The 24,802-nt window shown below is 34.5% G+C and overlaps 1 protein-coding gene and 1 long non-coding RNA gene across 2 annotated transcripts in view; one reads left to right on the top strand and one right to left on the bottom strand.

Annotated features, from left to right (window-relative positions):
• LOC120354821 overlaps positions 1-18,386 on the top strand; it is a 33,185-nt gene extending 14,799 nt beyond the window's left edge. Inside the window, exons 2-3 of the long non-coding RNA XR_005573224.1 lie at positions 4,700-4,805; positions 17,921-18,386. This is a non-coding gene — a long non-coding RNA (uncharacterized LOC120354821). The remainder of the gene's footprint in view (positions 1-4,699; positions 4,806-17,920) is intronic.
• Positions 14,447-23,835, bottom strand: LOC120354819. The gene is made up of 5 exons (XM_039442656.1): positions 23,681-23,835; positions 21,095-21,417; positions 20,222-20,404; positions 17,937-18,187; positions 14,447-15,809 (listed from the first exon to the last, which is right to left on the bottom strand). Exons 3-5 carry the CDS (start codon positions 20,349-20,351, stop codon positions 15,783-15,785), a joined length of 408 nt encoding a protein of 135 aa, XP_039298590.1. The 5' UTR covers positions 20,352-20,404; positions 21,095-21,417; positions 23,681-23,835; the 3' UTR covers positions 14,447-15,782.
• Between the last annotated feature and the right edge of the window lie 967 nt (positions 23,836-24,802).

Genomic DNA, 24,802 nt, shown 5'->3' with positions numbered 1-24,802 from the left:
AATATTTTAATAGATATTCAAAGTAATAATTGATGTGTTACTCAGATGTATATGAACTGTATTCCATTTGAGGTGTTGCAAGCATAGAGGGCTGTTTGAACTGGAGCAGATTTGATTTAATTAATTCATCAAATGGCGAGTGACTCATGCACTGCTCCCTCTCAGGACAGTCTGCAAGCTGTTATTGGTTAGCAGAGGTCGATCTCGACTCAATTAATACAGCTACAGAGACAGTTTATAGACTGCCTTGACAGGAGAGAATGAATAAGTAATTTGCCATTCACAGGAGAATTTTAAGGAATATTTCAATTTGAATAATATTGAAAATATAAAATATATATTAATAATCTGATTCAAGGCCAGTGCAATCCAATATCAATGCTTAATAATAATTCAAATTTCATCCAGAATTTGAAATAAATTCTTATTATTCATGATTCAATTATTCTTCCAAACTAATGCTCCAATCTTACTATTGCCTTAATACTCTATTTCTATACTCAGTGGACATCCATACATTCTATATATAGAAGAAATCTATACAAAATATATATATTATATAGTCTATATATATATATATATTATATAATCTATATATATATAGATTTCATCCATATATAGAATGTATGGATGTCCACTGAGTAAAGAAATAGATTATTAAGGCAATAGTAAGATTGGAGCATTAGTTTGGAAGAATAATTGAATCATGAATAATAAGAATATTACAGATTCATTTCAAATTCTGGATGAAATTTGAATTATGATTAAGCATTGATATTGGATTGCACTGGCCTTGAATCAGATTCATGATTCGAAGCTGAAACAAGCTCACTTCAAGAAGGCAGTATGCCTTGAATCAGGATTGATTCACTCCAAACATACAGCTTGAATCAGACTCTGATTGATCTAGAATCACAATAGAATCGAGCTTGCATTTAGTGAAAGGTGTGCCAGGTGGCCTTGAATGGGGGGATTGCATCCAGCATGCGTTTCAAGCCTGAGTCAAGACTGCATCTCAATCCTGATTCGACCGTGCATCTCGGGCCTGAATCGAGCTCGCAACGCGACCTTGATTTTAGCTCGCAGCACCAGCCTGATTAGAGCCTGCATTTCGAGCTCGAAACTGGCTTGAACGATGTATAAACGGACTCTTGAATTCAACTCATTTCGAGAAAACGCATGTGAATGAAATCTTGAATCAAGCCCTCACGTTTGACAAAAAGAGCTTGTTTTGATTTCGATTCAAGTTGATTTTGCTGATTGGGTCCCCTCGTGCTCGTGCTTACATATTTGGTGGAGGCTTCTCCCCCCGTTCCTCATTTTGCTTACAAATTCAATAGGAGCACAAAATTATATTGAAATGAAAGGATTGACTTCTGAATCGGGTTTGAAAAATATTGATAATACCTACCTATTATTGACCTACCTATTGAGAACTACCTATTCAATTATTGATAAACAAAAAGCAGGTCGTGTAAGATATTTTTACTATCACATTGCAATAAATTGATCAAAATTTCATCATGTTTTTGTACAGTGTTCCCATTAACAAATTCATCTGGTTCACTTTTATTATCCTTTATATCATACAGAAAATTACAATTATTCAAATCTGACTCAGTGTTTTTTATTTCACTGTTCACACGAATTGCTGATTCACATTCATGTAATCCATTCAATACAATATTTAGGCTACTTTCACACGATAGGAGACGTGCAACTTGAACACTGAACAGTGTTCACGTTTTTTTGTTGAAGTACATTGAGTCAAATCGTGTCTTTCACATGGTGACTCCTATCCAGGAACCTCGTTTTGTCACGTCTTTTCCCCTCGAGGCAAGCAGAGGCAAGATCTAACAACAACGCCGACGTTTGCTCAAAAGTATGACTCATCACTTTTTCTCAAAGTCTAACTTCCTTAAAAATATAGATGGAAGATTTCTGATTTCGGATTTGGACTCAGCGACCCCAAATTCTTTAACGCGTAAGTCCCGTTTTCGAAAATATCCGAAAACAAGGAAGTTATGGCTGTTTTTAATAAAGCTTTCTATTATCATATAATTATACGGTAAAAACGAACAGGTACTGTACTATACAGTACGTAAGTACTGTAGCTATTATAATACAACTTACACTGTATTCGTGTAGGAAATTTAGTAGGATATTTATCTTGATTTCTGAAAATACCCCAAAAGTTGTTAGATATTTATTATATTCACTCATGTAATTGACACTAATGCACAGTGAGCGGTTCTTATTTGTTTCAGAGAAATATATTCAGCCTTTGGAGATACGATAAATTTGCTTTAATTGAAAACTTTTCTTTGGATTGAAATTTACTATGATTCTTAAGCTATATATTCGTTTGTAATACCTACAGCTACTATTTATTATTTTAGCGAATTACATTTTGAGAAAACTATATGGAGTTCATAAAATTATTTTTGGCATTGAGTTTTTGCAAATTCTAATTTGAAATGAAAATATAATCGTAGTGTATGAACCTTGATTCATTTTGAGTGTTGAGTTCAATGACAGTTATTGGATCGTTTTGTCACGTTTGAAGCTGTTATTCTTTTCATGTTTTTCTTTCATGTTTATTGATATTTTCTTTTTCAATTTAAGATTTGATTTCTGAGTTATTTATTTTTGTCATTAATAATTTTGACCTTCCTTTTCAGAATTTCTGAGTATTTGCACGTAATTAGTCATTAACCAGCCAATTATTATAGTACAAGTTGTTGATGTATTATCAATCTGTATCAGTAGAGTTCTTATTATTATATAATGTTAATTTTAATTAGATTTAGGGTCAGTGTGGTTTCAGTCAGAGTACAGTTCTCTCATTTGTAAAGAGGTTCTCCTTTTTTCCCTTACCTTGTTATAATCTTCCTTATATTTCATTTCTCAATATGTATTACCCAGTATTTACATCTGTAGTTTTCCTTACGTCGCATGTACATGTAGGAGCAATCAACATTTTCTCGGGAGTGTTCTTCAAGGAACTTCATCATGGGCTCGCCTACGAGTCATCGGTTCCTCTCATGTATGAGGTGGATTTTCCGGGGGCTCAACAGGAGGTTCTAGAAGTGGAAGGAGTCTTCTGGCCATCTTGTCAGGGATCAGATTGTCATCTGTAGGAAGTTGTCGAGATGCTCTACAATTCAACAAATTCGATACTAATGAGTGGACATCGGGCTTTCAATACTTCGACTTGGATGCTTTCTCGGAAGACAAGGGGCATTGCAGCTATAGGAGATTTTCTGCATTTCTGTTGCTCAGTCGCTATGGATGGCAAGTTATATAAACTTCAGTTCAATGAGGAAAAGGTTGCTGATCACTTGAATGCATTTCAAGGATTGGTGGCTGACGATCATAAAGACCTCATCAAAATGTCACACAATTTAAAGCTGTTTGCAGGCAACTTTTCGCAACTGTTTCATGAAGCATACAACAGAGTGGTGGACGACGTCAAACTGTACATTCAAAAAAATCAGTATGTCAGATTTCGTTATATAATCAGAATTCGTTTTTTGAACAGCGACTTCTTGCATACGTTTTTCATCTTCATTCACACATCAACGTATTGGCAAGGCAGGAGTTCATTAGTTCAGCGCGGGAGCGTTGCGACAAGAAGCATCTATCACCCAGCATGGTGAATCCAGTTATTTTGCGAACAGATTTATTCAAGCTGAAAAAAAGTTATACATTGCAAGGATATCATCTAGCAGTGTCGTTAGAGGAGCTGCAGCATTACTATGAATTTCCCCTTACTACATGTATCTTCAGGGATGAGGCAGTTGTGTTGAGCTTGAAGGTGCCATTAATAAGCACAGACGGGCAGTATCAGCTGTTTCATCATATCCCGGCGCCGATGTGCTTCAGGAACCAATCATGTCAGCTGCCAACAAAGGACTTTGTGCTGGCTAAGCGGGTGCAAGACGGGCGGGTGCAACTTATCTCCGGTCATCATTTGTCTACCTGCCAGCCACAGGAGGACTTCCTCTGCTACTTACCAAGGAACCTGAGGGATGGTCAAATTTCATAACAGTGTATGGAGCACGTTTCGTCGTCGCCGGATCTTTTGGAGCTATACCAATTTTGCTGGTTAAAATGAAGTCTGGCAGGAGAGGGGATGACTGTCATGGAATATTCACCTACAGAGTACATCATTTCCAATATTCAACAAGGATCTCGTATATCATGTGAGGGAGGTTTGTTTCATAAACTTCAACCTATTCCAGGAGCAATGTATGTGGTTTTGCCTAGTCATTGCGAGGTTTCGGTTGGAGGAAGGATATTGGTGAGAAAGACTTTTCTGTGTGATGCAAATGTTTATGAACAGCCTCAGTCTACATCACTTACCTTCGCATTGGGTCAAGTTTAATTTGTTGAAAATTGATGCTCTGAAGCCGCTTTTGAATCCAAAGTTTGTTAATTTTAGTAAGATTTTAAAAGATGATATCAAAATAAAGGTTCCAGATTTGTTGGTTCAAAATGTGTTGTAATATGGGGAATATTGAGAGGTTTGTATTGTAGTTTTTTTTGTGCCTTTCTTCCAGGTTGTTGAACTGATCAAGATTGGACTGAATTTTTCCAATATCGTACGATATCGTACCATTTTGGCAATTTATGTTTAGTGGGGGGTTATCTGTTGTTCAGCGATGACGACAAATACGAGGTTTCTTGATTGATTCAGGTACCCTAGCCGATCATTCTAATTCCAACCGTCACCTGAAGAAGACCAAGAAGCAGCGACCACAGGAGGATGGAGTGGACAACTGTGAGGGTGTACATTGTGGCTGGTGAGTCCCTAATTCATTTTTAAGCTTGAGCCACCCATTGTTTCATTTTGACCAGTCCAGTTTAATCATTGTAGCCTAATTCCCTCTTTCAAATTGAATTAAAGTCTTTCAAATATTTTTCAAGTTTTAAAAGCCCTATTGGAGGAGGCCTTCTGCCTACTCGAAACCCTGAGACACAGAGATTAAGTAACTGATTAATAGTCAAGTGTCTTCAATGTTAGCACATCGTTAATATAACCATCGATAAATTAAGAAATTAAGTTCATTTATAATTTACTATTCTTTTGGATTTGTCACCTGGTCATATGGGACATATATATGAATCATATATTTATCTCATATTGATCAGGATTTTAGAGCTTTAAATTGGAAAAGTTTAATGAACAGTGTTTTTGTCTTTGAACAATCTTTGTCATCGACAGAAAGATTGTTTATTTCATTTGTTGTAAAAATTAATGTTGCATCTCTTTTGTTTTTAATAACAAACGTGCCGCTTGTGCGACAGATAAAAATATGTACTTGAAATGGCTTTCATGTTTGGCATTGACTGAGTTTATATTTAATACCCAAAATTTAACTTTTGGTCAGTGTGTGAGCTCGTTCGATAGGACTGAAAGTTAAGTCCGGCTGATCCAGTGAAAAAGGCTAGATTTCGGTTCGTTTAATAGTACAGTTATTCTGTCACAGATCGGGCCGTATAAAAATAATTGTATTATTAAGGGAGACGGGTTCTGACCCTATTCATTGGTTCAGTTAATACTTGTTCTTTTTAAAATACTAAAGTCGCGAAATACCAATGGATGCCAAAGTGGGAAGCTATTTCAAAAAGGTAGGTGACTACTGATACATTGTTCTTAAATTTTCATAGCCGCAAACATTGAATCATCATTAGCAGCAAACGAGTGTTTTCTCCATTAATTCATATCAAATATTGTTTTATAATCAAATTAATCTTGTTTTGTTCAAATGTTAAAGATTCATTAATTAAAGTTCTAGTTATTCTGTTCTTTTCTTGTTATCATAGTTCTTTTCCCCTTACATAATTGGTGAAGGCACATCTTGCTTACATATTTGGTGGAGGCTTCTCCCGCCGCTCCACAACTTGCTTACAGATTTGAGTAATTGAATATTTTTAACTGATGCTTAATAGTCTTTCCATCCATCCTCCTCAAGGTTGTTCTGTTTAATACCTCAATCACCACCTTCTCTTTTGTATTGTTGTGAGAGGAGTAACGTTATATTTGTATTTTCTATATTTTTGATACTAAATTTGTTCTTATTTGCCTCTGAGAGAGACCAGCGAAGGCCTAGGCTGTCTTCCAGAGAGCTGTTAAAGTAACTAGTGAGGTCAATGAATACCTAATCTCTAGATAAACGTTTTTTTCGGTTAAAGTCGGTTTTGTTTTCAATGCTTTTGAGCTAGATATAACTTTCGATGTCTTAAGAAATGAGAAATTTGTTGGAAATCCAACCCCTGACAGTTAACAAGCTAATTTATTTTTCCATTTTGTGTGGTTCATGACGTCCTAAATCATATGTTATTTTATTTTTCATTTTGTTTAGTCATTGACGTTATAAATTAATAGTTAATTTATTTTTCCATTTTGTGTGGTTCATGATGTCCTAAAACATAGGTTAATTTATTTTTCCATTCTGTGTAGTTATAATTATGTTCTAAATTGATAGTTAATTTATCTTTCCATTTTGTGTGGTTCATGATGTCCTAAATCATAGGATAATTTATTTTTCTCATTTTGTGTAGTTAGCGATGTTCTAAATTAATAGTTGATTTATTTTTCCATTTTGTGTAGTTAATGATTTTCTAAATTGATAGTTAATTTATCTTTCCATTTTGTGTGGTTCATGATGTCCTAAATCATAGGATAATTTATTTTTCCCATTTTGTGTGGTTAATGTCATTCTAAATTACAGGTAATTTTTTTTTCCTTTTGTGTAGTTGATGGCATTCTAAATCATGAGCAAATTTATTAGTTGGATTTTGTAAAGTCTCACCCTTGATATTGATTCATTTAGGGACTTGGTGTGTAGTCCTTTGTCAAGCAAAGAGTGGATTGATAAATGAATAGACATTATCTTCATTATCATTAAATTGGATTATTATTAATCAAAACAAACTTCAATTTTGATAATTCCGATACTCCCTGAGAAGATCGTTGTCACAGGTTATTTACTACTTTGAACTTAATCAAGTATTATCCATCTTATATTATTATCTATTATTGATCCTTTTCGCCCTTTGGGGAGAGAGCACTCGGGAAGGGCTACTAGTTTAACCTTCTGTTGTTCATACTAATATCATCTTATTTGCTGCATGTATTAGATTTATATTGCTTTCTGATCCCATGAAATTCATAGTTCTGATTGACCAATCTTTATTCATTTGAGCTACTAGTTTTTATTACATAATTTTATTTTTTTATTATTTAGTAGTTATTACATAAAATACTAGTTTAACCTTCTGTTGTTTATACTAATATCATATCTGCTGCATGTATTAGAATTATTTTTCTTTCTAAACCCATGATATTCATAGCTCTTATTGACCAATATTTATTGATTCATTTGTGTCAGATTGAATTATTGAGCTGAAATTATTAGTCCTTGGCTTGATTTCCTTACTTGAGTACCATTAAATTATCATTTTTAATGGCTTCAACTTTAATTATTTATTTATATGATTAATTGAATAACGAATTTTGTCTTTAATCTTCCATTTTGATTTGTTTGAGTGAACTTCACTAGTAACTGAAGTTTTAATTATAAAGTTAATTTTATTATTTATTTATATGATTAATTGAATTACAAATTTTGTCTTTAATCTTCCATTTTGATTTGTTTGAGTGAACTTCACTAGTAACTGAAGTTTTGATTATAAAGTTAATTTTATTATTATAGACTTAATTTATTACTATTATGAATTGATTCATTTTTTTAGTCTATTGAGTTGTCCGAAGCTCAGAGATTACCTATTATTGTTGGAAAGCCACTCGCCAAACATTTTACAATTTTCGAGACCGTTGATATGTCCTATACTGCACAGCCAATGCCCCGAGATTGATCTTAGTATTTTCTGTTTAGATTTGAGAATATTTTTATTTTGAGTTTATCGTGTTGCCACTTGTTCCTCTTTAATTTTGTGGAATAAAATCAGTGATACTATTGTTGCCATAATATGTGTTTAGATTAAAGAATATTTTCTTATTTTGAGGTTGTCGTGTTGCCACTTGTACATCTTTATTTTTTGGAATAAAATCGTTAACACTAATGTTGCCGTAATTTGTGTTTCGATTTGAGAATATTTCTAATATTATAATCTATATATTATAACATATATCTATATATTATACTATATATATTATATATTATATTATATCTATATATTATAATCTATATAGATTTCATCTATATATAGAATGTATGGATGTCCACTGAGTATAGAAATAGAGTATTAAGGCAATAGTAAGATTGGAGCATTAGTTTGGAAGAATAATTGAATCATGAATAATAAGAATTACAGATTTATTTCAAATTCTGGATAAAATTTGAATTATGATTAAGCATTGATATTGGATTGCACTGGCCTTGAATCAGATTCATGATTCAAAGCTGAAAGAAGCTTACTTCAAGAGGGCAGTATGCCTTGAATCAGGATTGATTCACTCTAAACATCCAGCTTGAATCAGACTCTAATTCAATTCAATTCAATTCAATTTCTTTATTCCAATACAAAAACAATGTACAATATAGAACAGAATAATAATTATGGAATAATTATTTCCCCGCATGGACTGTTGATCCGCATGGACAATTGATCTAGAATCACAATAGAATCGAGGTTGAATTTCGTGAAAGGTGTGCCAGATGGCCTTGAATGGGGGGATTGCATCCAGCATGCGTTTCAAGCCTGAGTCAAGACTGCATCTCAATCCTGATTTGACCGTGCATCTCGGGCCTGAATCAAGCTTGCAACGCGACCTTGATTTTAGCTCGCAGCACAAGCCTGATTAGAGCCTGCATTTCAAGCTCGAAACTGGCTTGAACGATGTATAAACGGACTCTTGAATTTAACTCATTTCGAGCTAAACGCATGCGAATGAAATCTTGAATCAAGCCCTCACGTTTGACAAAACGAGCTTGTTTTGATTTTGATTCAAGTTGATTTTGCTGATTGGGACATATAAAAGAGTTTTTCCACCAGTCTTATCGTGTCAGCAAGCACCCACACTCAGGGCCCGAGGGTTTGAGTCCAACTTCCTGATGGACGCCACGTATGGGTGAAGCCATAATCAGGGCAGAAACTGTGCCGAGCACTATTTTTAATTCAGGTCTTTTCCCAAGTTTGATTTTATTAGTGATGGTAGATAATTATAATTTTTTTCCAAAGAAGTACAGAAAGTAGAGAAGAAAGTTTTCAGTTATGTTACATTTGAGTTATTGTTTCTGAAGATATATTATTGTAGAGTATTGCTGAAAGTCAGGAAGATAGTCTTTAAATTGGAATGAAATTTTTAATATTATGTTCATATTGAGTTTAAGACTTGCTAAAGTTTTATATATTCTTTGTGTTTTCTCATGGTGTTAAGGCGATTAAATCAGGCATGGCAATAACTTATCGTAGTTTTCCTGACTCAAACCTGTTCGCCTGCATGAATTGAAATAGTATAGACTCAGATTCATTTTCTAGATGTGCCGGCCTACTTTAAAATTCTAAAAATTTTCTTCAAAATTATTTTTATTTTATTACTTTCATAAAGGTTAGGCAAAAACCCAGTGATAACAGTGCGTGAGCACGGCCACCAGCAGGGCAAAAGCCTGGCAATAGCAGTATACAAGCATGGCGAAGTCAGGCAGTGTGCAAGCACAGCCACCAGCAGGGCGGAAGCCCCACAATAGCAGTGTGCAAGCACGGTGTAGTCAGGCAGTGCGCGAGCACGGCGCACCTCTGCAGTGCGAAAGCACAGCACATCTATGCAGTGCAAAAGCATGGTGTATCTATGCAGTGAGAGAGCACAGCACATCTATGCAGTGTGGAAGCACGGCACATCTCAGGAGTTCCGCTTTTATAGGGGCGAGGTATGGCAGATGCTGCCAAGAAGCATATGGCCGGACATTCTACTGCTACTCTCCTTGACAATGCAACTCCATTGTGACTGGTTGGTGAGGATCCAACCTGGCGCCCAGTTGGTAGTGCAGTATCATATGACCGTCGGTGATATGACAGCATGTCCACTGTGTATTGGGGCATATGTCCATTGCTTACCCTTCTAATTGCGACCCCCCTCCTCCTCCCCGTTTCTCTTTCACTCAGTAGTCAAGATATATTTCGTGACTAGTGAGGGAAATTGCTTTTAGAGTTAGTTTTTCGACACTTGGTTATATTTGTGCAAGATCTCGTTGTCTAATGAGCAGCTTAGGCACTGGTCTACTGCTTAGCTAAGCCGTGCACCCTTGTCTCAACTTGCTCGGCTGCCAAGGGAGGCTCACCAAGAGAAGAGAGAGCCAGTTGAGTCAGTTGGTCTAGAGCTGTTGAATGGAGCAGAACACGGCCGAAGTGAATGCAACTTGTGTCACAGACATCCTACATACTTCTACTACACCTTCAAGATACACCGTTCCTTGGCTGTAATTGAGGAAAGAGGTGTGTGGCATCAATCTGGTAAGAAGGTGAGGTTTGTACAACATCATTTGCACTTTGTAGCAGCTATCCAGCTTGTCACAACCTGCTACGACAGGTTAGATTTTGACCAGAATCTAATGAGACTCGAGAATATTCTGAAGTGGTTCGGAATAGGAGAAGAAGACATCTAGAGACCGGACCAATTTGTTCTGTATTGTTAGCTGTATTCCTGACGACTCCAGAGAGCTGGTTCCAGTTAGGCGACTTATGGCGAAGTCCTGATCTGGGGCTTGTTCATCGTTTCAACTCGGATTGGAACAGCAAGAGGACTTCCAGTAGGGATTGGGAACACTCTTCCCGTCCCGCAAATCGCATTCCTGAAGGCTACAGACAGCCGGTAACCGAGATGTTGGACTTGGTGATCTCGAGTGAAGCCTTGCTCCAGGGCCCTTTCAAAATTCCAATTCAGCTTGGAATAGCAAGAGGAACACTTTTCCCGTCCCGGAAATCGCATTCCCACAGGCTACAGACAACCTATCAATTGGAGTCCCTGCTCAGAGTCCTGACGGTAGGCCACTCTCATAGCAACATCAAAGTCGATCTTTAAAGGAAGAGGAAATTGAGAGAGGACCAATGACACCACTTCGAGGTGGCAGACACCACCTTTGTCCACAAGGAGGACCTGGTCACCAGACTGTTCCTACTCCCGTCTCACCACACCCAACCCTGTTAGGCAGTGCAATAGCACTGCCCCTCTTTCCTAAAAGAGGAAATCATCTCTAGAAGGCATTCAAGGCCCTGTTTCAACCGCTGACACGAGCCAGGGTGGTTGACGGACACCACACAAAGCGTCCCGTCCCCTATTGCAGCCCACCCCAGACGCCGACTGAGTCTAGCCGGCCCAGAGGGACACTGGGAATTTTGATAGGAAACGGTGTAGGCAAAAACCTACTCAGAAATTATCAAATTAATAATATGATTAATTCAATGACGAATTTCTTTTTTAATTATCCATTTTTTTTAGTAAAATTCACTATTAACTGAAGTTTTGATCAATCTATTGAGTTGTAAGAATTTTGGGAATTTCCTATTGTTATAAAGCCACCTGCCAACCATTTTCCAAAATTGGAACCCTTGCTATTGCCTATTAACCTACTACTGGACGCCCAACGCTCCAAGATTAGTATTAGTGTCGCCATATTTTGTGTTTGGATTTAAAAATATTTTCATTTCCATTCTGTCGTGTTGCCACTTGATTCTGTGGAATAAAATCGTAGTTAAAATCTTCTTATCGTCCTCAGTGTGTTCTACACCAGCATCCTGCACAGTCCAATCCAACTAGAAGGTAATAGAATTCTGGGTGTCATAGACCCAAGTCGATGACAGAAGTAGGCTACTACAACCGACCAGGAGAATGTTCGCCATGTGTTACGGATTAATTGAAAAGTAGGCTACATTTTAATATACAACTTTCTGAGTAGTTGTGAATGAAATATTTTATCCATACTGAATAAAATAGTATGTCTTCTTAGGTTTCTCCATCTCATTTAAAAAATTAAAAAAGGATGTAGAGATCAATGATATACACTTATTACCTATACTGTTTAATAGCATACAGCAATGTTTAAGATCAATCTACAAAAATATAAACTGAATAATTATGGTATTAAAGTACGCAAATATAGTATATATTTTCAGAAAACATGTCCCAGGGTCTCACTTCATTATGGAACAAGAAGGTAACCCGTGCTCTGCAAGGGCCTAATTGAAAACTTGACGTAATGGAATCTTGGAAAATTGAAAATAGGCCTATAACCATCCTCGGCGAATGAAAAATTTCAAGTCCAGTGTAGTTCAGACGTGATGATGTGTCAATCGTGAATTTCCTAAGCCAGTTTTTTCCTTTATTATATAATATAGATTTTTATTTTTATACCAATTTTTAAACTCAATATAAAAACCTCAAAATCAAATAAAAACTTATAAAATGTTAAAAAACAAATAAAAACCTTCAAAATTACAAAATATAACCTTGATCGAGACTGCAATGTTTATTATGATGTACTAGGCGTCATGATGCGAAATTACAATTGACAGGATACGAGGCATTGAATAAAAAAATGCTATCGTGATAAAAAAAATATAATACTGAGGGTATAATGCGCGAGGAAGGCCAAGACTGGACCTATGTAGAACAACTGAAGAAGGATCTGAGATGTGCCAACTATAGAGACCTCAAAAGGATGGCAGATGACAGAGAGGCATGAAGACGAGTTGCTGCCAACCAGCCCAACAAATGTTAACCAAAGAAGAATAATACAGAAAACCACAGTAACCAACATAAGTGGTGCCCTCATAGCACAAGCAGTAAGTTCCGAAGTAAGAGGACTAACGTTTATGCGGTCAAAATTTGGCCTGCCCTTGAAACTGGTAGGGTGGATACAGGATTCGGCTCCAACATCTGCGAATTCTAGGCTTTGGCCCCCTCACATCATGATATGTTCATGTAGGAGTGGCGTGGAAATGACAAAAATTGTGTGTGAATTGAGCTTTAGGCTCTTAGAATCATTCTGAATAAATGATCGAGCTTTTCCTTCTCTTAAAAAACCCAAAAAAGAAAAAGTATGCAATATTTTTTAAAAGTTGGTAAACAAATATGAAATATTACATAATAAATATTATACTTCCTGCAGATCCGCACCTTTCAAGAACATAACACACATAAGAAATTCAAAACCATTGTTCAAAAATGGATACCGTAATAAACCCAATATTTCCATTAGGAAGAACATTACTTTCATTGGGAGAACATTATTTAGAACTTTGAATATTAATGGTTCGTATTCCGGTATAAATCACAAAATAATAACCAAAGATATTAACTTTTTTCTAATTAATTTTATGATTGCCTGGCTTACTTCTTGAAATGGTTAGGTACGATGTAATTCTGTTTATTTTTCAGGTACATTTCTTTGTTCATCTATTGGTTATCAAGAGTTATGAGCACATTAAACTGTAATCCTTGATACATTGATTTTATGTTATTTTTCTATTGATTGTAGTCAAGTCATACATATTTGATACTGTCACTGATATATGTTCAAGATGATATGGAATGAAAATGGATTAAATAGAAATACTCTTCATTCAACAAGGTAACTGCTCTTTGCAGCATGATTCAAACTACTGCACTACTGGACATTTTTCGGGAGTCTGTATTGAGTAGGAAATGGCAATGCTGTCTGTTGATGTCGAAAAATGTCTGCTGATTGTCAGATCGCCTACGTGTCATTGAAACTCCATCACTATTCAATTAATCTGTGATGAAATGTGATGCATAAAATAATAATCATGTCAAAAAATATATGATACTAAAATTTATACCTAATACCTAATTTTAATACATAACATGAACTATAATTCGTCATAACACATTTTAAAAAATATATTTTTCAATTAAAGCTCTACTGTTTTAGTATAAGTGGATTGTAAAATTTGCGAAATGTGATAGCCTATTTTATGAACTTATTTGCTAGTTCAATAATAATGTGTTGGATGAAAGTCCCAAAACGAAAATATCAAATCCTCACATGAAATTATAGCCTATTTAATTTACATATTAGTTAGTTCAATAATGTCAAGTCCCAAAACGAAAATATCAAATCCTCACTTGAAATTATTACCTGCTGTGACTTGGAAGCACTCCACACAATGCCTCTACAAAAAGTTATTTCCACAAGAACTTCATTACAGAATATTCTCTTGAACACAAGATATGACTAGCATAGTCATCACTATTACACGTGTAATGTAGCCGATTATTTGACATGCATTTTCACAATTCGAGAGTACCCATTGTTTAAAAATTGAAAGTGTCGACGACGGTGGAAATTCATGACAAATAAAATTGGACTGAAAAATGTATGGCTCTTGGCAGTCGGTTACGAGGACGGGACCCCTGGAACTATCTACAGCAAACGGGCCCGTTTATCTGCTGTAGATAGTTTCAGGTCCCGTCCTCGTAACCGACTGCCAAGAGCCATACATTTTTTAAGTTCAATTTTATTTGTCATGAATTTCCACCGTCGTCGACACTTATAATTTTTAAACAATGGGTACTCTCGGATTGTGAAAATGCACGTCAACTAATCAGCTAGGTACATTACATAATTATGATAAGAGTGAACATTAGAAAACATCTCTGTAAAGAGGTGAATCTCATAGGAACACATATAAAGGTTAACAATCAAATTATCTCTTGCTATTTAATAGTTTTAACTGCTATGGTTGCTTATGGTAATTGAAAAAATTAAAATTAAAATACGGGTGAACATGTGATACTAGTTTTCTTCAATACTTCGAGGTGAATAAGATAAAATATTCATTAATATGGTTATTTAGCTAAACCTAAAATCAAGTTATTGACAAATAATATAGATAATGAATTTTTATCCAAAAATTTGGATAACATTAGTACAGAGCTGAATCCAATCAAGATAGAAGTCGAGATTATTTTAAATTCTTGGATAATGTTGAAAATATATTATATTGGTGTATATGTTTACAAAATGAATATGCTGGCTCCCTGTACATTGCGAAAGAAGGTCATTTTAGATGAGATAGATCAAATACATTCAAGATAACCAAATTAAGATTTCCATTTTCATTAAATAATTATAAAAAATATTTCATATAATGAAACACATAGGCCTAGTATCCTTCTCCAGATATCTCTATAATTTGAAATTTAAATCTCAGATTGAACTCTATTTGCAGTCATTCAATAAATTATCAAATAATTGATGAAATATTAAGTTTATTGTTATATAAAAATTTTGATAGTAATTTCAATTATTAATAAAGATTGATTGACAATCTATTTATGAATTCTTGGAGAGGTAGGCCGTAGTTTATCAATGTACAGGGAAGCTCATAAACATATATTCAATAACTTAAAATAATATATTATCAAGCTCAAGCTTAACTGCAGTAGTAATAGATGAATCATGATGAGGCTTCACTTATTCGAATAAGACTATTTAAATTACAGAAGAATTACACCTAGGCTGCTAACAACTATAATGTGGATCTGTTCGGAAATTCATGCTGAATGATACTCGCCTGGAGCCGCCAGTTCACTCGATTGGTGACCACATTTTTCCGATTCTCCGAGTTGATTCCTTGTGTGATTTGAATTACATTGGGTGATGATATGTTCCATTTCCATGTTCCAGTGTGTTCCATGGATGTTGTTTGGATGCATGTGATGTTGTTTCTCTCTTGAAATGTAGTTGTAGTAGCCTTGTATTAAATGAAAGTGATATAGCTTCTTATGAAGATCAGAAGTATGGTCGCAAATCTCGTATCTGAAAAAATATAGTCCAGTACTTAAAATAATTAGTATATTATATAATTGGTATAATATTCAAGTATGAAAATACAATTGGTAATTATGCATTTAATACGTATTAGAAGCATGAATACCAATTCCATGTGCCACGTTGCTTATTATATCAGAAGAAAATATTATTATTGATAACCTCCATTGGAAACCATCTCTAGTATTTTAGTGTGACCGATCATAAAAGTAAATTGCCATTCATAAAATATGAATACTAAATTTTATTCTAAATTCATAATATATCTATTTTACTCGAATCTTTATTCTAAGATCCCAGGAGCTGGCCAGAATAAGGTCCAAAACTCATCTATTTCTCAAGCTACATGAAAATAAATAATATTCAATATGATTATTTGTATGACTCAAATAACTGGGTAGTACCCTTTCAGTTTTCTATATTTGGAGACACAACATGCATTTTTAATCAATATAATTACTTTTTCAAACGGAAATTAAGGAATTGCTGAACACTTATTTTATTACACATCAGTATCGGAGATTTTGTGAAATATGTTTACTGATATTTGAAATAGATATGAAATAAAAAAGGAATATGATGTCTTTTTTACTGAAAAAGTATCATTAGCACAAAACTTGAGCTTTGATGAAACTACAGATTAACGGTATGTTTGTTTATGGCATCATCGTCATTTGAGTATTCAGTAAAAGTAAAATGCTAGATGAGTTCTGGATTTATACGGTAGTGGTTGAGGTAGTCAAATCTCTCCAACTGAAAATTGTTCCATGAGAATTAAAACTTGTTTTTTGTGAATAGATAGATTACCGTAATAGAAGTATCTCAGTGGAAAATCGAAATACAAACTATGTTTTAATTCATTGCGTGAATTTTGTTTTGATCTCTTTGTGTGAATTATCACTAATTTGAAAGATTTTTTCATGATAAAAATTTAATTGATTGTTTTCAAAAAGCACTGAGATACTCACATACAGAAAAGTTGATTCTTTGAATATTTTATAATCTGAATACTATTTTGATCGATTTTTGAGTGCATATAGGGATGGGCATATAAATACACTAATATTTCTCTAGCACGAAAATGACTATATTCATCAATTTTTTCTACTATAATGAAAAAATATATTGAATGAAGCAAGTTTGTTCCTCTGAATATTAAAAGACAATAAAAAATTCAAAATATGTTTGTAAAATAAAAACCAATTCTATATATATTAATTATTCAATTTAAACCTGTAGAATCAGCGAAGATAGATTAAAATTACATATATAGGAGTGGTATATGGAACTAGTACGGTATAGTTTGCGCCCCGTTCTCTGTAAGGGTCTGTCGAATAGATATAATTATTTTAACCGATATAAGAACATAAAGCACCTTTTATTTAAAACATTTTTGAGTGCATATAGGGATGGGCATATAAATACACTAATATTTCTCTAGCACGAAAATGACTAATTATTCATTAAATTTTTCTACTATAATGAAAAAATATATTGAATGAAGCAAGTTTGTTCCTCTGAATATTAAAAGACAATAAAAAATTCAAAATATGTTTGTAAAATAAAAACCAATTCTATATATATTAATTATTCAATTTAGACCTGTAGAATCAGCGAAGATCGATTAAAATTACATATAGGAGCGGTATATGGAACTAGTACGGTATAGTTTGCGCCCCGTTCTCTGTAAGGGTCTGTCGAATAGATATAATTATTTTAACCGATATAAGAACATAAAGCACCTTTTATTTAAAATATTTTAAATGAAGAATACTTTTTGTTTTTATATTGTGTTTTTTGATAATTTTTAAAAGTAGCCCATGCAAGTGAAGTGATTTTATTTTAACCGGTTTATCACATGTAAAATTGATTGCTGATTCTTGTTGATAATGATTAACTCTAAATAAAATATATTTTATTCACCAATAAATGATTTATTATCATTTCATTATAAATTTGAATAAATTAAATGAGATAGGAAAGGATAGAGCTATCTGCTCTGTCGAATGGCATATACAAAAAGGATAGCAACACCAATGTTAATCAGATTCTAACTTTATAACGTGAATCTCACTATAATGATCAATGTCTATGTTTAGGTGTTTTATAGCTCACCACAACAGTAGCCTGTTTGAGGCCAGTGTATCCATCGCAGCCGGAATGCAGATAGGGCTTGATGGCAAGCAGGTACTTGTGGTTGGGATCGGGATACTCGTCGCCCACCCTGACCAGCGAGGCATCCACCCTCTGCCCGGGTGGGGCCGTCGGGTCGAAGCCAAAGCTCACTCCGGTCACTTGCGGGAACCGACCCTCCAGGCGAGGATAAGCAGACACAGCGTTCTTCAGAGCTAGCAGAATGTCTGCACCTGGTCATAGAATAGCATAGAAATGAACTTTATTTATTTGACAAAACAAATTTAGACTACCGTAGTTCTTAATCCAATAAGAAACAAATTGAAAGAAATAAAAAGTTCATAGGGCTTGGCACTCTGCCGACAGCCAAAGTTTGTGTTAAATTATAATAATTACCGGTAACTCTTGAGGCAGAATAAAGAACATGAATATATAAATTGATCTCTTTTCTGTATAGGGCTACTTGTGATATAAATATAAAGAAATAAAAATGTTGTGATAAAATATTTCAAAAAAGGGTACTGAGATTTTTATTTCTTTTTATTTATATAAATTGAATATGTATATACAAAATGAAATATGAAATTGGCTTGGTATCCGTTTCATAACTAAACAAACTGCTTTGAATTAATAAATATCATACATAGAGTTTAAAAGTCAAAATATTGAACAACAAAAAAATGCACCCGTTTTTCTTCAAGTAATATTAATGTTATATGTGATGGGAATGATAACACGCTATCAATTGCAGAATTTTACAGTAATAATAATACTGTGATGGATGCTCGGTAGTAGTATATACACGACCAAAGATTTATGGTGTTAAGATAATATCCATTTATAACCCCTCCGCCTGTCGGGCGGACTTGCCTGAGCTGGCAAGTTGAATTTGGCATGTATGCAGAGGGTTTACTTGAATAATGGTAGGAATACATCTGAAGCACATAATACTGTATAATGTATCATGCATCGTTTTTTCTCAGAAAATCTCCAGGAATAATATTTGGAGATAAAATCATTTTAAATTTGTTTTCAATTTTCAATTACTTATAAGTTTTTTGGACTGAACACAGATTTTGAATACCGTACCTGGAATACTCATAAGGGTCATCTACATTTATTATGAAAACTTACAGCCTGAAAAAATGCATGGAAGGAGACTTATATCCTAAAATATGTCATAACTATACTCCGTACAAAATTACTTTGAACTTGGGAGGGACATGCACAGCAGAGAAGTCATACATACAGAGGTAGGGATACAACGGCGGCGAAGATACCGTTCTGAACTGGCTAACATTCTCTAATATTTTTAGTGAGTTTCCAAGCGCTCATGTTAAACTTGAGGAGTTTCCTCTCTGGATGCATTCAGTCGACTGACTCTAATCGACAAATTGGCAACTACGATTCTACCTATGACTTTATCCATCACTGTGATTGGCTGATCTCCCTCCAATTTCTCTGCGAAAAATATATTTCTATATTCAAAGCTATGTATCTCGGTAACCCGTTACCTATTTTGACTTGATCTTGAAATGTCTTGAAGCTTGTGTCAAAAGTAATGAGTGTTTGAAATGTTAAACATAGTATAGAGGATCACTAGTATATATGATTGTCATCTGGATAAAGCTATTGAGATGGATGAGGTACGGTACATGTAGTTTTGAAAAAAAGTTTGTGAGAATAAAGCCCCAGGAGATGACAAAATACCAAGGGAATTTTATAAAGAGTCACCAATTGAGAGAAGAGAGCTACTATTGCAGTTTTTCGAGTGATACCGAAAAGGGTGAGCTTTCACCAGTTCGATCATATTCCTTCTGCATAAGAAAGGCGATAATTCAATTTATTGTTTCCAACTACCGGGCTATAAGGATCAGCAATATCTTTCAATTGTGTGTTGAAACAAACACATCTACTAACAGCTGAAGATGTTTTGGTTTCAAAACAAAACTGCAGTCTTGTGTAAAAGTCTAATAAATGTGGATGTGACAAAAAATGTGTTTTTTTCAATTATGGAAAGATTACACAATATCAATATTCTCATTCAACAAATTTTATAATCACAGGTCTCTTTATAACATTAAAGATTTCTTAGATCTCTAATCTTTTTCTCTGTCCATCTGGGACTCCTTCATTGCATAATCTCAAAATACCTTATATTCCTTAAGATATCCCAAAACTCCGGCTTTCCCTCTTCAATAAATGTTTCTACTAAAATAGAACTATCAAATTTTCTCAAAGATTAAACAATTCATTATAGAGCTTACCTCGCAAACCAGCTACATTGTAAACAACTATCCCTAGATCACAAGTATTGTCCATTGTTCGGCTGACGGTCTCACTCCGTTTATTTAGTGGTTGCTGGTTTCTCGGTGGTACCTGAGTGGTCTCGTTCATGGTGCTCAAAATCAGCGCTGCTCGATCCCCGACGATCCAGCTTTGCTCTGCACCTGGTCATAAACAATCACAATTAAATAGCATTATAAAAATTGCAGTATTTCGATTCATTCAAAATATAAAAGTCTCGTGTGTCGTGTCTGGTTTCATCAAACTAGGTCAAGAGATTTAAGTTCATAGTCAAAACAGGTACACTTTACAGCGAGTACACTAAAGCATATAATTTCTATGGTTATAGTTACTATCCGTAACTCCAGTACACTCGTAAATCATACCAGTATGTTCAAATGTATCGACCACGGACCAAGCTTGGTGAAACCGGGCATAAGTGTTTCAAAATTGAATAGAGGTATTATTCTTCAACTTCAATTATGATCTGGATAAAATTATGAATTAAATGAAATAATCTATTATTCTGTCATAATCAGCCTATATGGATTATTTTCAATACAGTTGAATATCCTTAGCTGAGAGTTTCGACGGAATATCGGTAGGAACACAGAGCCTTCTATTCCAAAGCCGCATAGTCATAAAAGTATATTCTATTATTTCAGATGTTTCTGAAATAACCTCCTTGAGTTTAAAAAGTCTGATTATTAACTTTGAACCTACATCATGTTATAAAGTGGACAACATATTGGAATGAAGAAATGAATTTCGTCTCGACCAATCCTTTCTCATTTTTTTGAAAACTTTAAATCAATTTGGACTGAATGAATATGTAAAGTGTTTATTCTACTCACCAATAGCTCAATTTTAATAAAGTAGGCTGTTCTAGATGTATGAATCTGTCTCCAAGCACTGTTGAACTCAAACTGCGTTTGAGTTGCTGCGTTGGTAGCTGCGAGCTCAATAATTATTATTATTGAGTACAGAGAAAATATTGTTCCGACGAGTGCTCGAGAACAATGGATGAATATTCCACATCAACTGCGAGGCAATGAGAGAGAGGAGAGAGGAAAAATGACGCGTCAGCAAGAGCTGTCTTTCCAACTGCAGTCAACCAACGACCACACAGCATTGCCACACAGTAGAAATTATTGTGAAAATTCCTGGTATCGAAATTCTGAAAGACGAATAATAATCATAAATAATGTGATACGTATTGAAAATGTTGAGAACTGCTCCACTTTCTACTAAAAAGTGAACAACGAACTATTGAAATCTGAAATATCGTAAAATCGTGAGTAAAATGTATAATAACAATCAAAGATTATGATATCACTGTAATCTATTATCACTATTAAAGATTACAATGCAATAGATTAAAGCTCATGGGACACCCCCCCCCCTGAAATTGGGGGGAATATTCAGCTGCTACCCCCTCCCTCGAATTAAAAAAAAAACAAAAAGATGACTGCTGACTTTTCATCTCCTTTTTTTGGGACCCGCCTCACCCAAAACGTGTGGGCACCCTTGTAATAGAAAAAGGCTTTAGATTCTAGCATAGAAAAACAATAGCATAAGTAGATATTCCATGGTATAAGGGCGCAACTATTTTTAACGTTTATGTCGCAACTATTACTGCTAACTCAAACCGATTACTGTCGATTATTGTCGATTTTTACTGGGGTGAGACTGTATGAACGGCACAATATGAGAGACTATCAGCGTCACACAGCTTCACGGGAAAGAACTACGTGGACTATCGGCTTGAGATAACAGTAAAAGTTGCGACATAAACGCCCTATACCATGGGATATCTACTTAAGCTATTTTTTCTCTATGATTCTAGTTTCTGGATTCTAAATTTGATCAGATTCCAAATACGGTAGATTTTGTTCTTTGTAAATTGTGAGGAAGGGATTGGCTACAGAGAACACTGATTGAATAGAAAATTGGTCACGGAACAAGGAAATTGATGAAGCTTGTTTGCTAATTCCTTGCGTACAGACCTGAGCGCTACGAACACGCGCATTTTGATTTTCATCAGCTGATTGAAGCTGATGATTTACATTATCGCTTATTATATTATATATATTTATTTGTACAGATACAGTAAGATACATAATTATATAATAACTGTAACGCAAGGTTGGCCGAGGTAGTAGCCAGATAGAGACAGCAGTTCCCAAAAACGTAATAATATTCTCTCCCATCCTGGGGTACAGATTGCGTAACTTGCGTAACTTTAGAAATTGACTCAGCTTAACTATCTTCCACTTTACTAAAATGACACCAGCCAATTTAAGTAATTAGCAATAACTTTAAAACCGTAACATTACACAAATAGAATTGGAATCCTAAAATTAAATAAGTTAATGGACAATATTTATGATTTCAAGTCTCTGTTCAATGTATGAGCCTCACAACACTCCCATGAACTCTTTATGAATCTCAAACTGTAAATTACTTCGACAATCTCATAACTCAATTAATTGACTAAGTTCTAGACTTAAAACAGCTGGAGTCAGAAAATTCGCTTTTCGAAACGGGAAGTAGTCATAGTCATGTTTGAATTAAATTTCGAAAAACTAGAAAATCGTACACAAAATAAAATAAAGAGAAAATATTGTAAAGTTTCAGCTATTTTGAATTATTTAGTAATGTTTAATTTTGTCAAGGAAAAACGTTTACAACTATAGAAATGAGGAAATGAAAACTGCCACTACTGTCATAAAAACTGCGACCACGCCCCGTTTTGGAAAGCCAATTTTCTGACTCCAGCTGTTTAAAGTCTAGAACTTGGCTAAATCACGCGCTCGGAAGCCGGCCCTGAATTAATTGTTCAAAGCATTATCCTTCCATACTACTGACAATTATAACTGTCGCTAGGGCGACACCAATTCAATAAAAGTGAGCAGATATTAAAAAAAAAATTGAAAAAGACATTAGTTGATAATTACTTAATTAATTTGGACATAAAATGAACTCATAGAATAATGAGTTTTAGAGCAAATGCATAAAATAAAATAAACAAATTCAATTTCTTGACCAATACTACTAATAATTCATACGAACAAATTGATTCCGAATGAAGGAATTATACCAAAAGTAATAAAACAATAATTTTGTAATTGAATTATTCGATTCCTAATTGAATATTTAGGAATCAGCCTTCCTATCCAAAATTTAAAGCAATGGGAACAACAAAAATAGAATTGATAAAGCTATTCAAAATTCCACCTCCTATTACGAGAAAGAATAAAATTCTATAGTAGGTCTCTGGATGTCTGAGAGTTACAAGAGAATATCAATCTACAGAATAATTATTTGATTCAGAATAAAACGGTACATTAATAATACAAAGAGAAATAATGTGTCGCTTGGATATGAAATAGTGATTGAGATTGTAATGTTTTATAGTGATTGAGATTTTGCCAACTCACCGAGCACAATAATCACACCGATTCTCGATTTATGCATTGCCTCAAGGAACCCGTCCTGTTTTCACCAGAGTTGCACACACCGAACTGACAAGCGCCGATCAAAATTTTTCCACGACGTGGAAAATTCTCCGGGAGCCTGTCCGTAAGGTGCTGCTATCCGACGATTCACCAGAGAAACAATCAATTGAAAAGAAGATAAATAAGAACATTATTTCTCCTTCCGAGTGAAAATTTACTATGGTGATGAGCAGGATTGCACAAGTAAATGAAGTAATGAGACACTGGCTGCTGAGACAGCACATTCCGGCGCTGTAGCTCAATTCAGTCAAGGCTACAACAGTGGATTAAATAGAATGTATTTACGTTCTATACTCACTGGCTACAATAGACTTTTATTTTTTACACTAAACTCTATATAATTCATAAAATTAAATTGTTCCTACACATTATCACATAAGCTGATGAAAGTTCATTCAGCTGATGAAAAGCGAAATACGCGGGTTCGTAGTGCATATTCTGTATAGTCTGTATAGCGCATAGTCTGTAGGCGCATAAGTCTGTATGCACCTCTACACTAAGCAATAGAATGAATAAGCAAAGAGAATTGAGACATTGGATGCTCTTGCCCCTCTTGAAAAGTCCAGCTTCAAATATGAAATTTCAATTTTTATCCATATTAAATAAATTTGGGGCACGTTATAATATCAAAAGTCTGATTATGAGAGGCTTCACTTTAACCTCATGTACATTAAAATTTTCATCTTTATGGAATAATATCTTCACCTCTATTTACTCACCCCTTCTTCTATGATTTATTCTCCATTTTAATGCCATGGGTGGCACAGTTCGCCACATTAACAATAGTCATACTACACAAAGAGCAATTTAATTTGAAATTGAAAGTTTCCATAGAATTAAATCCTCTAGTTTTTGGTGGACTGTAGGCCTATTAATTTTATCATTAAAAATAATATATCCAAGCCAGCCAACAAGTACTCGAACTCAGGAAAATAAATAATCTATTTATTTTGGAAGACCTGTTACTCAATCCAAACTGTGATTTAATTATACCAATTTATTACAAACAGGGGTTTCGGTGGTAAATTTGTAAAGGAATAGGCT

The sequence above is a fragment of the Nilaparvata lugens genome, chromosome X, assembly GCF_014356525.2.
Source record: "Nilaparvata lugens isolate BPH chromosome X, ASM1435652v1, whole genome shotgun sequence".
Lineage (NCBI taxonomy): Eukaryota > Metazoa > Arthropoda > Insecta > Hemiptera > Delphacidae > Nilaparvata > Nilaparvata lugens.
Note: the sequence above shows the minus strand (reverse complement) of the source record. Positions and strands in the feature narration are given on the sequence as shown.

What these genes read in the sequence shown, in the direction of transcription:
- LOC120354819 (XM_039442656.1), bottom strand. Translation starts at nt 20,351, where the DNA reads ATGAACGAGACCACTCAGGTACCACCGAGAAACCAGCAACCACTAAAT. An exon ending in CAATGTAGCTGGTTTGCGAG is followed by an intron (nt 18,188 to 20,221) that starts GTAAGCTCTATA and finishes TTCTATGACCAG; the next exon opens with GTGCAGACATTCTGCTAGCT. An exon ending in TCAAACAGGCTACTGTTGTG is followed by an intron (nt 15,810 to 17,936) that starts GTGAGCTATAAA and finishes ATATTTTTTCAG; the next exon opens with ATACGAGATTTGCGACCATA.